The 13803-nt window shown below is 37.3% G+C and overlaps 1 protein-coding gene across 1 annotated transcript in view; it reads left to right on the plus strand.

Annotated features, from left to right (window-relative positions):
* The window catches only part of PCLO (piccolo presynaptic cytomatrix protein), a 323756-nt gene that overhangs the window by 14966 nt on the left and 294987 nt on the right, over positions 1-13803 (plus strand). Inside the window, 1 exon segment of the mRNA XM_054514979.1 lies at positions 4350-5738. Coding sequence (XP_054370954.1) covers positions 4350-5738 — 1389 coding nt within the window.

Here is a 13803-nt window from a genome sequence, read left to right on the forward strand (position 1 = left end):
TTAGAAGACATTTTAACTTGTATATTGATGTACCAATTTAATTTGGTTTGTGATAGTTTTTTTTTTTTTTCCATAACAGGGTTTTCTGATTTAGCTTCTTGTCTTAGAGTATTCCACCACACTGCATGAAGCTGCATAAAATCATGTGCTTGAGCGCTTTATTTTTCATGTTTCTCTCATCATCTTGGCAAAAATTTCTGCTAAGAGCCAAATCTGGATTCCTCACTGCTCTTTAAAATTGTCAAGGGCCAAATGAGTTAATGTGTTTTCAAACTAGAAGCTGATTTTGTCAATAAAGCTTTGGAGTTGAGCAGTGTCAGCAAAGTCCATTTTACATACCTGTGGTAATGTAAAGGGATGTTAATATTTTATGTACATTTTAAGTTCCTTTTTATAGCAGCAAATGACTGTTCTAAATGAGAATGAGACCCATACACTTGGAGTGCAGCTCTGCTCTGCAAAAGGACTGCTAGCATGGCTTCTGAGGGCCACATTCATACTTTATGCTAGTAATTTTTGTATGAAATGTGTGCAATCTGCAAGTCAAAATTTATTTCTCAGGTACTTCTGGAATCATGGAATCAAGATAGATTCTCTTCCTCTCCTACATCATCTGCAGGGATAGAAATTAAGTGTGCCAGGCAATGCACTTGGTGACAGCTTTCCTGTTGCTTTTGATGGGTCTGTGTTGTTAGAACAAATCTCAACCATTTTTGAAGAAAGGAATAGACACTGGATTGCCTTCAACTGTGTTGGCTTTGTTTGGGATAGGGAGAAGGACTGAACTATAGTTGCTATTTGTTACTGGTGTCAACTGTTAGCTTGCCTTTCCTTATGCATTCATAATCCATGAAATGTAGTGTTATAATTTTCTTCAAAGTGATTCTCCATGGATGTTGTTAGTAAAATACCAAATAAATTCATTTGGTGCTTCAAACTAGAGAGTTGATGCTATGGTTGATGAATATATAAAATACATTTTAATTACTTTTTTGTTGTTCTGAGGGCATATAGTTTCTACAAGAGTTAGAAAACAAAGCAGCAATTTTCTTTGCTCAGGAGTTGAAATCTGAACAAAAATGCTGCGTGGAATCTGTCAGGTTTACTGTTCTAGTTATAGCACTTATTGACATGGGTCTCAGAATGAAGAAAATCACTCACAGATCTCTTCTAGAAATAAGACCAGCTCCCACCCCTATATATTGGTGTAAAAAACAGACAGCTTGGGTTTCTCAGCATCAAAGAGGAATCTCCATCACAGACAGGAGCAGTGAAAGCTCAAAAGTTCCTCTGGAAACTTTTGCTTTTTAATCCCACATAATGATATTAGAAATGTGGAGAAAGAAACTAGGAGGTCACAGAACTTCTGCCCAGGAACACCTTTAAGGATAGAGAAACATTTGTATTTAAGTTATTTAAGTGAAGCAGCACTAAGTTTTACTTCATCTGTAATAGTGTGTAAGAGCATCTGTATTTAATGGAAGCCCATTCCTGTCAAAATTTATGGAAAGTCTCTGTAATTCTGGTAGAAAAAACAGGCAAGTGTTTGATAGAAAACTATATCACATAGCACATTTCATTTTGAACTCCTGCTGTTCCAATCACAGGACTATAGTTTGTACAGTTTTGCATTTGTTTGAAGATGTGTGTAACCTATAATGACTTGAACATTTTGGCACTTAATTCCTCCCACTAAAGTGCATAGGAGGAATTTTATGTTTAAACCAGAAAGATGTAAAAAATAATACAGTGAAGTGAAACTTTGTACATTTTTCATTTTTGAGTTCAGCTGTAGGAGTTGCAAATTTGGTTTTGGTTTTGGAGGCTTCAGTTTCATACCAAGAATGCACATGTGTGTATGTATGTGTAAAATTTTTTAATAATAATAAGGAAAAAAATAATGGGTTAAGGTTTTGTCTTCTGCACAAGGTTGCTTTGAAATCTGTAGCATAAAAGTAATGGTTGTTTGTACTCCAGGTAGATAACAGAATCAGACTGGACAAGCTGCAGGTTGAAGACAAACCTAAATGCTTAAAAATGCAATTTGAATCTGGATACCTTAAATGTAAGAATTATTAAAATGACTCATTTTATAGCCCCACCAACTCTACAGCTACTTCATTTGAGGCCTTGAAGGTGTCATAGTGACTTAAATTTAGCTTTCCTGGAAGCTGAATGAGACCAGGTAGCCACCTGTTATTGCCACAGTGTAAAAAGAAGCAGAAGCAGTGAATCCCTACAGAAAGCAAGTTTTCCAAATATCTGTAGGAATCCTTTGGATAGGGGGAAAAGCCATTCCTTGCTTAGGTGCATTAAAAAACTCCTCACAGGATCTTGTCTTTCTCCACTGTAGAGCAGAGCCAACCTCCCTAATGTAGGAAATCTTAGTTACTTTGCCAAAGCCAGACAACTGTGACAGCCTGGTCTTTGATTACACTTAAGCCCTAGAAAACCCTTAAGGATTAATCCAGAAATGGTATTAGTATGTATCTAATTAAATTATGTTACTAATATCTAAAATCAGGTAAGAGAAGTGATCATTAAGCAAACAAAATGGGAGTTAAGCTAAATGTAATCTTTGCTCAAGTCCTCTGTACAGGTCTGAATTTAATTCCTTTCATAATTCAAAGCAGAGTTTAAACATGTGTTCCATTTTTTTTTTCAGTTGTTTTCACTTTTTAACAATCAGTTGTTTTATTCGTTTGCAAGTAGAACAGAGAATTGTTTAAAAAATCTAAAAAATTGCACTGAAAATAGAAGTGCAGCCTTACTATGAATGGAACTTTACAGCTGAGGCCAAAATTTGTCATCACTTTGTGAAGCTGTTAGTAATAGTGAACTTATATTCCAGTGTGTGTGTTTACACCATGTTTATCAGAATAATTTAAATAACTGTGTTTTAGGGAGCTGCATCCAATTTTTGCTGCTACAAAAACACGAGGCTGGCAAGGCACACAAAAATAATGAATTCATTGCCTCAGTCCATGATATCAGAGCTCCTTTCTTCCAGTGAGCTCTGATATTACACGGACAAAATTTTTCTTTGCATGTAGTGCCTCTGGATTTGTTCCATGGTGTATAGTAGAGATTTCATTGCATCGCAGAATCAGTTATGTTGTAAAATATCTCTAAGACCATCAAGTCCTGAGTGAGAAACAGCATCCAGGAATCTTCACCCTTAAGGGCAAAGAGACTTATGTTGTGTGTTCTCCTACTTGCTATTCCCTCTGTTGCAGTGGTGCATGCAAGTGCTGTAGCTGGCACTCTGAGTTTCACACAAAGACTAAAGAATAGGAGAAGAGCTAAAAGTGACCTGCTTAAATATATTCTTGCAGGTGGAGGCCCATGAGACTCTGTACCATATTGAATGGCATTTTTGCTGCCTATAATGTTTCTGCTAGTGATGGAAAGTGTGGAAAGTAGCATGTGACCACATGTTTTAGGCAATTTGATCCTTTCTCAGATGGTGAAGCTGGGCTTATCAGAAATATGGTTTCCCTCTCGTGCAACACTGCTTGGGAATGATAAAAAATGTTTTAAAGTTGCGAGGTACTATAATTGATGAGAAACATGCATTATTTGCATTATTCCTTCTTCTCTGTGTGACAAGAGGGCCCTGTTGTATACAGTAATTACCCTAGAAACTTCTAATATCAAAGGAGTTGGGAAACCTAATTATGGCTCTTGAAATACCATCAGGGCTCAGGAAAAGCTCATCACTGATTTTAGATGAACACTTGCCCCCTGAAACTGGTGGTAATTCAAAAGTCTGTTTTATCCCGTTTACACACCTCTGTGGCTAATTCATTGGATACATATGTACTGCCAATACCTGTGCTCTGTAATTTAAACCATTACCAAAAGCATAAGCTGCATTAAGAGCTTGATAGATGTATGCTTAAAGATAATTATGCATTTACTGTGTTTTAATAATTCTGATTATTGTTTTCTGTCAGCAGACTTGATGTGTTAAACTATTTTAGCAGTATTTGTCATTATTCTGGCAAATCATTGCTGTAAATGACTCATTGGGTCCCATGAAATTCCAATGCATTTTTTTCATTCTGCTGGGTTTTCATCCTCCAGTATTCAGCTTTGTGTAAACTGAATGTGAAGCCATTAGAATCATGGGCTCAGTGATAGCTTGACTCACAGCGATGTGGAGAAGAATGAAAATAATCAGCTGTGCATGTTAATTGCAAAACATTATTAGTGGTATTTCTCCCTTTTTACACAGAATTTTAAAATATTGGAGCAAGTCCTATATTAGAATAACTTATTAACTTATTATTATGTTTATTTTATTAACTTTGTCTTATCTTAGTTATAATTGCCTTTTTTTTTTTCAGATCAATGAATGGCTCTGTTTAAACTGCCAGATGCAAAGAACATTGGGAGGTGACCTAGGACCAGGTCATGGTCCTGGGCCACAGCCACTTGCACCCAAACAGAAGACACCCATTCCACCTTCAACAGCTAAACCATCTCCGCAGCCACAGCCTGTTCAAAAGAAAGATGTAACTCCAAAACCTGATCCTTCACAGTCAGCAGATTCGAAAAAACCTCCTCCACAAAAAAAGCAAACACCCCTGCCTGGGTCTCCTCCTGTAAAATCAAAACAACCCCGTGCAGAACCCACTGAAATTTCCCAGCAAATAGATGCCACTCCAAAATCTGATCAAGTCAAGCCAACACAGGCTGAAGATAAGCAAAAACAACCCAGTGTACAGAAGCCCACGGCAGACACTGTATCTACCTCTGTAGCGCCAGAGCAGAAGCAGGATTTGGCAGGCCCCAGACCACCAACTCAGCAGAAAGTGACTGACTCCCCAAAGCCTGAGCTTGCAAAGCCATCCCAGGACACACATCCAGCTGGGGATAAACCAGATTCCAAACCTGTTCCACAAGTGTCCCGGCAGAAGTCAGATCCCAAGCTTGCATCTCAGCCTGGGGCTAGACTAGATGCTAAAAAGCCTGTTGAGCCAACGCAAGCAAAAGATGAGCCTAAAAAGTTACCAACAAAAGCAGCCCCAAAGCCTGATACAAAACCAGCTCCCAAGGGCCCACAGGCAGGGGCAGGAGCCAAGCCAGTGCCAGCACAGCCTGCACCTCAGCCCCAGCCACCTCAGAAAACTCCAGAGCAATCAAGGCGCTTCAGCCTTAATCTGGGAGGCATCACTGATGCCCCTAAGCCTCAGCCTACAACACCACAAGAAACAGTTACTGGGAAACTCTTTGGATTTGGAGCTTCATTCTTCAGCCAGGCCTCAAATTTAATTTCCACAGCAGGTCAGACAGGGTCTCAGCCATCGGGCCCCCCTCCGCCTGGTCCTGCAGCGAAGCAGCCCCAGCCTCCACCACAGCCTCCAGCCCCTCAAGCAGCCCCCAAAGAGGCTGCTCAGGCTCAGCCTCTTCCAAAAGCTGTTCCTATAAAGAAAGAAGCCAAGCCTCCTGAAAAATCAGAGCCATCGAAAGTGGATAGTGTTTTAACTAAAGGATCTGATTTAGAAAAGAAACCTGGTTTGGCTAAAGATAGTAAGCCTCAAGCTGCTGAAGCTAAGAAACCCGATGGGATGTTGGAACCAGAGAAAGCTAGCCAACCTGAAATGTCTTGTCCTCTTTGTAAAACTGCACTAAATATTGGTTCTAAGGATCCCCCCAACTTTAACACCTGTACTGAGTGCAAGAAAGTTGTGTGCAATCTCTGTGGATTTAACCCAATGCCGCACATAGCTGAGGTAAGGTGATGGAATCTATATTTGCCCTGTGTTCCTACTTACAGGTTCCCTGTGCTGTGGAGACATAAATAGCTGGTTTTTAGCTTTTGAATTGTTTAGAAATTTTATTGAGCATTTCATCATCTGAAGTCTTTTAAAATTAAGTATTTGTGTTGTATGAAACTTTGTCACTTGTCAGATAGCACTGATGAATTTTTGGTGTATTAAGGAGGTCTGGTAGAGGTGGTTGCTAGGGTTTTGAGACATAAGCAGATGTGGTTATGAACTCATTTGAAACTGGTGCTACTATGACACAGCAAACTACTGTATTTTGTCTGTTATAAGCTTTTTCTTATACCTCAGAGTTGTCTCCTAATCTGTGCTTCTTTAACCAGTGCCTCTGATCCAGAAAACTCTTGAATGAAGAAATGTGTTAATGCTTAGTTATTGCCCTTCCCTCCTGTTAATACATGATAAATTTATTCTATCAATCTCATTCTGGCTCTGGAGTCTTTGCATATGCTAATGAATTCATTAGGAAGGTTGAAGTTTGAGTGATACCTGTGTGGTGAAAGATGTAATTTTTTGGCAAGAACAATACAAGGCTCACAAAGTTACTTCATTCATTAAAGACTGTCACTTTGAAAGTGCTTTTTTTGTGATTGCCTGAGACAGCTACTCATATTTAAAAGAATTACACAACTTATTTTCAACAATTTCCTTGCATTGCATGTTTTTATCTTTCCTTCCTCCATGTAATTTTTTTTTACAAGGGGATTGGAAATTTTATCCTAGCTTAATGGAAAGGTGGAGGCACATCTTATTTGCCCTATGAATCTGGCAAGTTTAATTCAACAGAAGCAGACCAACTGAAAATACTTGTGAGTAGTTGAAGTGTTTAAGCTGGTCTGTGCAGCACATGAGGACTGTGGCAGCTGGTGTTCTGCCTTTGAAATCTGAATAAATAAATGACAAATGACTGCCAGGGTTAAAGGATATCATATCTCTGTCTTAAGGTGAGAATAAATGTGAGAAGAAATAGCATATTGCAGGGAAAATACTGCTTATGATGTTTGCATATGCCTTTCTTTGTGTATTATTTTCTGGAATATACTGTCATTTGAGAGGTCTTTTTTCTAACATAATGAGCACATTTTATCCAACACATGAATATGTTGTCTAATGCATTTTGGGTCATTTAGGTCAGAAAGAAATGTCTGAAACTGCAGGAAGAAGATTGATCAGGGATTGAAAATTGGGGTTCACTTGATTTTTAACATTGTTTATGCACTGAATACCATCAAACACACACACTCCATCATTATCCAAGTCTGGGAATACACACACACACAATTATATGGATTTAATTGTGAAAGATGCTTATGACTTTCTCTAGGGGCTCTGTAGTATGCATACACAGAGGACCATGGAAACAAGATGTGTCAGTTCTGGTGAAACATTGCTCAAATGACAGCTACTCAAGTCCTGGTGCATGACTTGTCTTCTTCAGTGTTGGCTTAGTTGTGATGTTGTGGGACTGCCTTTGGTGTGCAGACATGTTACCTTGGTTTCTTCTGGTTAAGATGAGAAGGCTGATACTCTGTTTCTGTTTTTCCATCACTGTTTTTTTAGAAGATTCCCTCTGATTCTGCTCTTTAAAATATCCAGAGCTTGAAATATGAATAATTTTCCTTAGTCTAACTTCCTCATGCCTTTCTTTGTTTCTCTTTTGGCTGCTGCTTGCATATTTTTCTTCCTTTTACTACACATTTCCACCTCTGTCCACATTTTCTGTCTTGCCTTCTTTTTTCCACTTACTTTTGCTAGAAAGTGGCAATGTACTTTTCCTTCACAATAGGGGGTGGTTTACTTGGCTGAGAGCATCCTGACTCTCCTTTTCATAAAGATTGGACAGACAGAACAGGGAGCTCATAGTTTCATCTCCCAATGTGCTGTGTAAATAATGTATTTATGGTCAGATAGCAATTCTGTCCCTGGATGCACTGTATATAGTATATACCTTTTACATGACAGAACCATGATGATGAGCAAATAGTTTATGCTCACTTGCATACTCTTTTTGTCCACCAAATTCTTCTAATGTGTTCAGTGCTGTCTTGGAGGTTTTATTTACTTGTCTCTTTCTTTGGGACTTAGGAAGGAGAAATAGAAATGCTTTTTAAAATTGATCTTTCTGGTGGCTTTCTACCTAGTTCTTTTATTCCTATACTGTGCATATTCAGATAAAAAATGTAATTCCAGAAGCTATATGCTATCTTGGCCCCAGAAGTGATTTTGGATGAATAAATATACGGCATCTTAAACATAATCTTAGTTTTGCTTTGGGCCTGCAGCTGTATCACAGTTATTCTGACAGTTGCTTATGTGTTGTCTACATTTTGTTCCCTCAGTAATGGCTGAAAATGAGTGAAGTTTTATTGACTGAGTGATGGCTGAACTCTTGTTGCCAACAAAGCTTGTTATTAGGCTACATGATAAGGATCAGTCCAATGGAACAGGGAAACCAGTGTTTCGTTGTCAAATGCAGAGGAGCAGCTAAACCCCATGGGCACTTCTACCTTCAGATGTCTCAGCAGGGAATTTTTTCCAGCCAATGTGCTGCTGTACTGCAGGCTGGGCTGAGAGTACTTTTAAGGGAAGAAAGTGCTTTCTTACAGTGGCAGTTGTTTGTTCTTGTCTGTATGTGACAGAAATAACTATCAAAAAAGTCTTTAAGCTGCTGCAAACAGTCAGTCCTCTAATAACCCCTCTACTGCAGAAAACGTAACTAAACTCTTACCTAGTCAAAATCAACAATATGCTACTTACTTCAGTGAAATTGTTTTGATTTTTGCAAGCAGAGAATTAGGCCAGAATACATTTTCTTAAAATGAGCTGATTGTTCTTTTTCTCCCTGATTTGTTGCTACAACAGTCAAACAGTTATTTACTTAAATGGTAATTTATCCATGATGCAAACAGCCACAAATGATTAAATAAATGACACTTGATAGATTTCAGAGACCCACAGGACCATGGGAGCCCTAGTGCATTAGCAGACTCCTTATTCTGCCATTTGCTCAATGGGGAGGAGAACTGTTTACCAGCTCTGTAATTAGCTTTTCAGCTCAGGTAGTTGGAAGCAGCTCTATTTTTAGTAACAAAGCACAAGATCACAACTGCTGAAGCCAGAAATGAAATGTGTGGCAACGACCATTTTGTGCATTTAAAACTCAGTGAACTGTTCAGAATATTGAGCAGGAGCAAAGATGGTTGTCTATAATGTAATTAAATATGTTGAGGTCAGGAATGTAGAACCTGTGATAAATTAATGCAGTAATAAAATGTAAAAAAAAAAAAGATGGTTTAAAAGCAAAACTAAGGAAAAATAAGATTTTTAGGTTCTACGTGGGCAATATGAAGGATAACATCTTAAGAGAATCACGTTATGAGCAGAAAGAGTTGAAAATGTGAAGTGTGTGTATGTGACCATACTAATGGATTTAATTTAATAGAACCACCAGGAGAACAACAGAAGCACTTTTTAGCCTACTGATAGCTATAAAATTACCTGGAAAGGCACTGGGAAGTAAAGAATGCTCCATGTGTGAAATAAATTACTGGGGCTACGGAAAGGGAAGAAAAGTTTGGAATGATGCTGAAGTCAGGGAGAACTGGGGAAGGGCAGGAGACACATCATATCTCTGACTTGGTAAGGATTTGTTGTTTGAAAAAGATATAATCTGTTAGAGATATGATCACAATACATAGTATAAACAATTTTACGGTGATATTTCTTAATATGTTTATTATGACACATGTATTCTGTGTGATATAATTTTGTCTTTGTGGATATGATTACAGGAATCTATAAAACTTGATGGTTTCTGTCCAATCTATATTCTTATATATCTCTGTTTTATAAATAGTTGTATCACTTGCCAAAAGAATTTAAGTGTTTTTCTGATAACTCATTTTGCCACTCCTACTTATGAGACTTTACTAAATAATTTTTTTCTTGTTCCCACAGACTATGGAGAGAAGGAAAATAAAAAATTTGAATTATTTTTTTTTCTAAAGTAAGCACAGTGCCATCATTAAACTCCATATCATAACCAGGTGAAAAATGGGTACCTTGCTCTTCCAGTATGAACTTCTAGAAGTAGCAGTAAATAGCATTTTGGAACTGATATAAGTCTCTCTGGAGATGAAGGGTGGTGGCATGGCGTCATGTACCTGGATACATCTTGTGTTTTTCTACCTCCTCCCAAAATCCTGCAGAAAGGCAACTGGCATGGGTGGATGAGCAACCAGTGTAAATAATTCTCCTAGATTCTGTTTTTCCAAGACTTCACTGATATTTTAAATGGACTGAGGGCCTGAGTAAGTGTGCCCTTATACTCAAACTTCAAAATCAGGCTTTAAAAAATAATATTTAAAAACCCCCAAACCTTATCTAAGTGAATCAAACCCTGCTGTTAAATGCCCAAATGTGCTTTGGACTTTTCAAAACAGTGTGCAGTAACATTAAAAAGTAATAATCCATGTCTTATTCTAATGAAAATCCCTAAAATAATGTACTGCACCATCTGAGGTGACACCCATTGCCTATCTTTAATTAATTAACAGCTCTGTACTGTCATGTATTTCCTGCTTGAAAAAGCTCAGACTGCTCTGCAAACTGGCAGGTTTAGCTCCTGTAAGGAGCTCCTATCTTCTCTCTTATGTTTGGTGATGTGTTGTTTGGGAAACAGATGGTGTCTGGGAAACATAGTGAAGAAGAATTTGCACTAAAGAGACAAAGAGAAAAACAATCACTCCTTTCAGTTGCATAATTTATCTTCTCTGCTTCTTCCCTCTCCCCTTAAAGCACCTTTTAAAATTTTGATTGTAAGAAAGTGAATGCTATTACTGTTTAATAAAGTAACTAAATAATACAGAACATAATAGGCTAACACAATGTACTTCTTAACATTTATGGAAATTTTATCCATTAAATGATAATTCTTTATAATTGAGAAAATATTAAAACTACTGCTAATTATTACTTTGAAAGATAAAATCTGGCATTGAAAAACAGAGTGCATGTTAGATGATAAAAACCCCACTGTATTTCTTGACTGTCAGAATGAAATTAATCTCACTCCTAATTAGGTATCTTACTTTTCTTTTTAACTTATTCAATATGCATGACAGACAAAAATATTGAAATGGAAATATTTTTCATAGCAGAATGACTCACCTCTTCCATTTTGCCTATAAAGCACATATATTGTGTATATATACAGAATAGAAGGGCTAATATGGAAATAGAAGGGCTAATATGGAATGACTCTTTGATGGATGATGTAGTCAAAATTGAACACAGATAAATATTTTTTTAAAAAATTTAATGCCTGAATTCACTTTTTAAATAAGGTTGAAGAGCTTAAGCTTCTTCAACAAAGTTACATTTTGGTGTTTCACATTTGCAGAGGCATTTAAGTGCTTCAATACAGACAGATACTTGGAAGGTTGTTAGGAGCTCATGTCCTTCTCTGATGCCTCAGCTAAACCTGTTCCAAAAAACCCTGCTTTGGCCTGATGATTTTACAGAGGCCTGAACTCGTGTCTTCTGCACGTCTTGAGCTGTTCCTTTTGGGCAGTGTCTCACTTCTGTTTAAACCCCTTTGAAGTCCAGATGTGGAAACCTTTTGTGTTGTGGGGTCTGATTTTGGTGTGTCTTTGAGATTAGTTCAACCAGAGGCAGTACTGCCTGGCATTAAGCATATCACTACAGCTACTTAAATAATTAATTACAAGAATAAAGCCTGATCATGGTCAAGTGTGATGTGGTGGTGGTTTGCCAAGTTTATTTCTTCTTCAATGGTTTTATATGCAAAATACAGACCTGCAAATACACATGTGACTTCAGGATTCTCATTGTCATCTCAAGCCTGTTTCTGCCATAGTACAATCAAGATTCTTGTCTCCCAATTTCCTCCAAGACCCCATGATTCTGCACTTAAGGTTCAACAAGGTGAACCACTGCATCCAAATAACCTATTCAGTAGATGTCTGCGATGGTTTTGTTTGAATTCTCCAGCATCCATTCCATTGTAGAGGGGGAATGAAAACATCCTTACTTTCTCACAACTTTCTCTGAACTGGTGTATTGCAGTTCAGTGGGGCTGCTTGGTCCAGAGCAAATTATACACTAATGCAGTTTCATTTTTTTGGCAGTGACGTTTTGAGGGGTTATTTCTGAATGTGATCTTGGGAAAATATTTGAAAGCAAAGCGTCTGAGATCTCTGTGGTTATTAGTCAAGGCATGAGTTACAAGATTACATTCTTGTTGATTTTCCCTTTCAGTATTTATGACCATAAAATTAGGTTTTGTTTTTTCTCCCTGAAATTAAATTCAAGGAGTGAAGATTGGTCTCATTGCTCAAAGTAATAGCGTGACCTTTGGAAAGACTATTACCATGATTAATTGCTTGCTATTGTTTCCTTTATTCTAGTCTCAAAAAGTTTCCAAATAACTGCTCTGAACAAGGAACTCCATTGAAACCAACAATGAGATATAGACATAAATCCATGTAAGGCCAGATGGCTTTTATTAATGTTGGTAATGGCCACTGATGGTGTGAAATCCAAAGGGATGTCTGCAGCAGCACTGCTGCTGGCACACACAGCTCCTGTCTATCTGCCTATTTTTCATCCACTTGGAATTAATTTGCAATGAGTTCTTTACTTATATACATTTATTCCATCTTGATGCCTTTGCAGTTCTGAAAGATGAAATTCTTAGGTGAGTGATTAATGCAGAGCTTCCAGTGCTGATTTTTGTGTGTGGTTTATTTTTCTCCTGTGCAGATAGTTTAGAGACTATGTCTGTTAGAGACAGTCAAGCTGGAGTCAAAAATGTAAAACAGATTATCAGGAAAATTACTGACCTGGCCTTGAGCCAGGTGATTTTCTTCTCTGTTACTTCATTAGAAATTTGGTTGGTGTCCCATTATTGAATGAGGAAGAAGTCCTTTGAAAGCTAAGCTGGTATCAGCTTTTTGAATTTTTCTACTCAACATTATAATAGTAATTTAAAGAGAATTTATTTCTTGAGATAAAGGTATTTAATGTTTTTCTTTTCCATTACAGCATTATCCCTTTTTGGTCATGCTTTATTGAGATACAAAAAATACATACTTTAGAGACTTTAACTATTGCTGTGAGTTTTAGTTAATGTCGATATAAGACCCAGTGATCCACTTCCAGATTATCTTAAGCAAACAGACAAAATCTGCTGTATGTTAAGTGCCTTAATTTTGGGGGTTTTTTGGTGGCCAGGTATGGCATTCTATACTTTCTGAGCACATTGATGATATGTGGAAACACTGTCAGAAGTTGTGTGACCATGAAAATATAAAGCATTTAGCTTTTTGTAAGAACCTTCATGTGGTTTTGGTGTTCTGATGGATTCCCTAATAGAGGGGAGCTTCAAATGAATTTTTTTTAATATTCCAAGACTATGAAAAGGTGGTGTTCTTCCAAGGAAAAAATGTAATCATAGCATTTTGAAAAATATCAGAGGATTTTATGTGTCTAAAACCAGGATATTTTTCCCTGAATATTTGTCACTGTGATTGAGTATAACAGGACAGATAGATATTGTAGTATTTAATAATATTCTGACAAGGCAATATACTTTCAATTTAAATATTTGCATACATTTTGTGGTCTCATTTATTGAAGAACAAGGCTATTTATGTTAAAGAAGTTAAGCTCCAATTCCTGCATTTGTTAAATTTTCATGTCATGTTTCCGCTGACCAAAAGTCAAATGTTGTCACACCACAGCAGCATATTGGTAAAGAAAGGTCAACACTTCACACAAATAAATTCTATAAAATCCCTTGTTTGCCACTACTGTGGGGTGATTTTAGACTTAACGGGATGGCATGAGTGTAATCAAAGTAATTTTGCAACTAATTTTAACTGTTTGCAAGATGTGTGGCCAGCTGTAAAAATAAAAATTCAGATGTATGGGAAAAGATGAAATGAGCAAGAGGGGGCATTTGCCTGATTTCTGTTTGTATTCTACACATTAA

This window comes from Molothrus ater, chromosome 5 (assembly GCF_012460135.2).
Source record: "Molothrus ater isolate BHLD 08-10-18 breed brown headed cowbird chromosome 5, BPBGC_Mater_1.1, whole genome shotgun sequence".
Classification (NCBI taxonomy): domain Eukaryota; kingdom Metazoa; phylum Chordata; class Aves; order Passeriformes; family Icteridae; genus Molothrus; species Molothrus ater.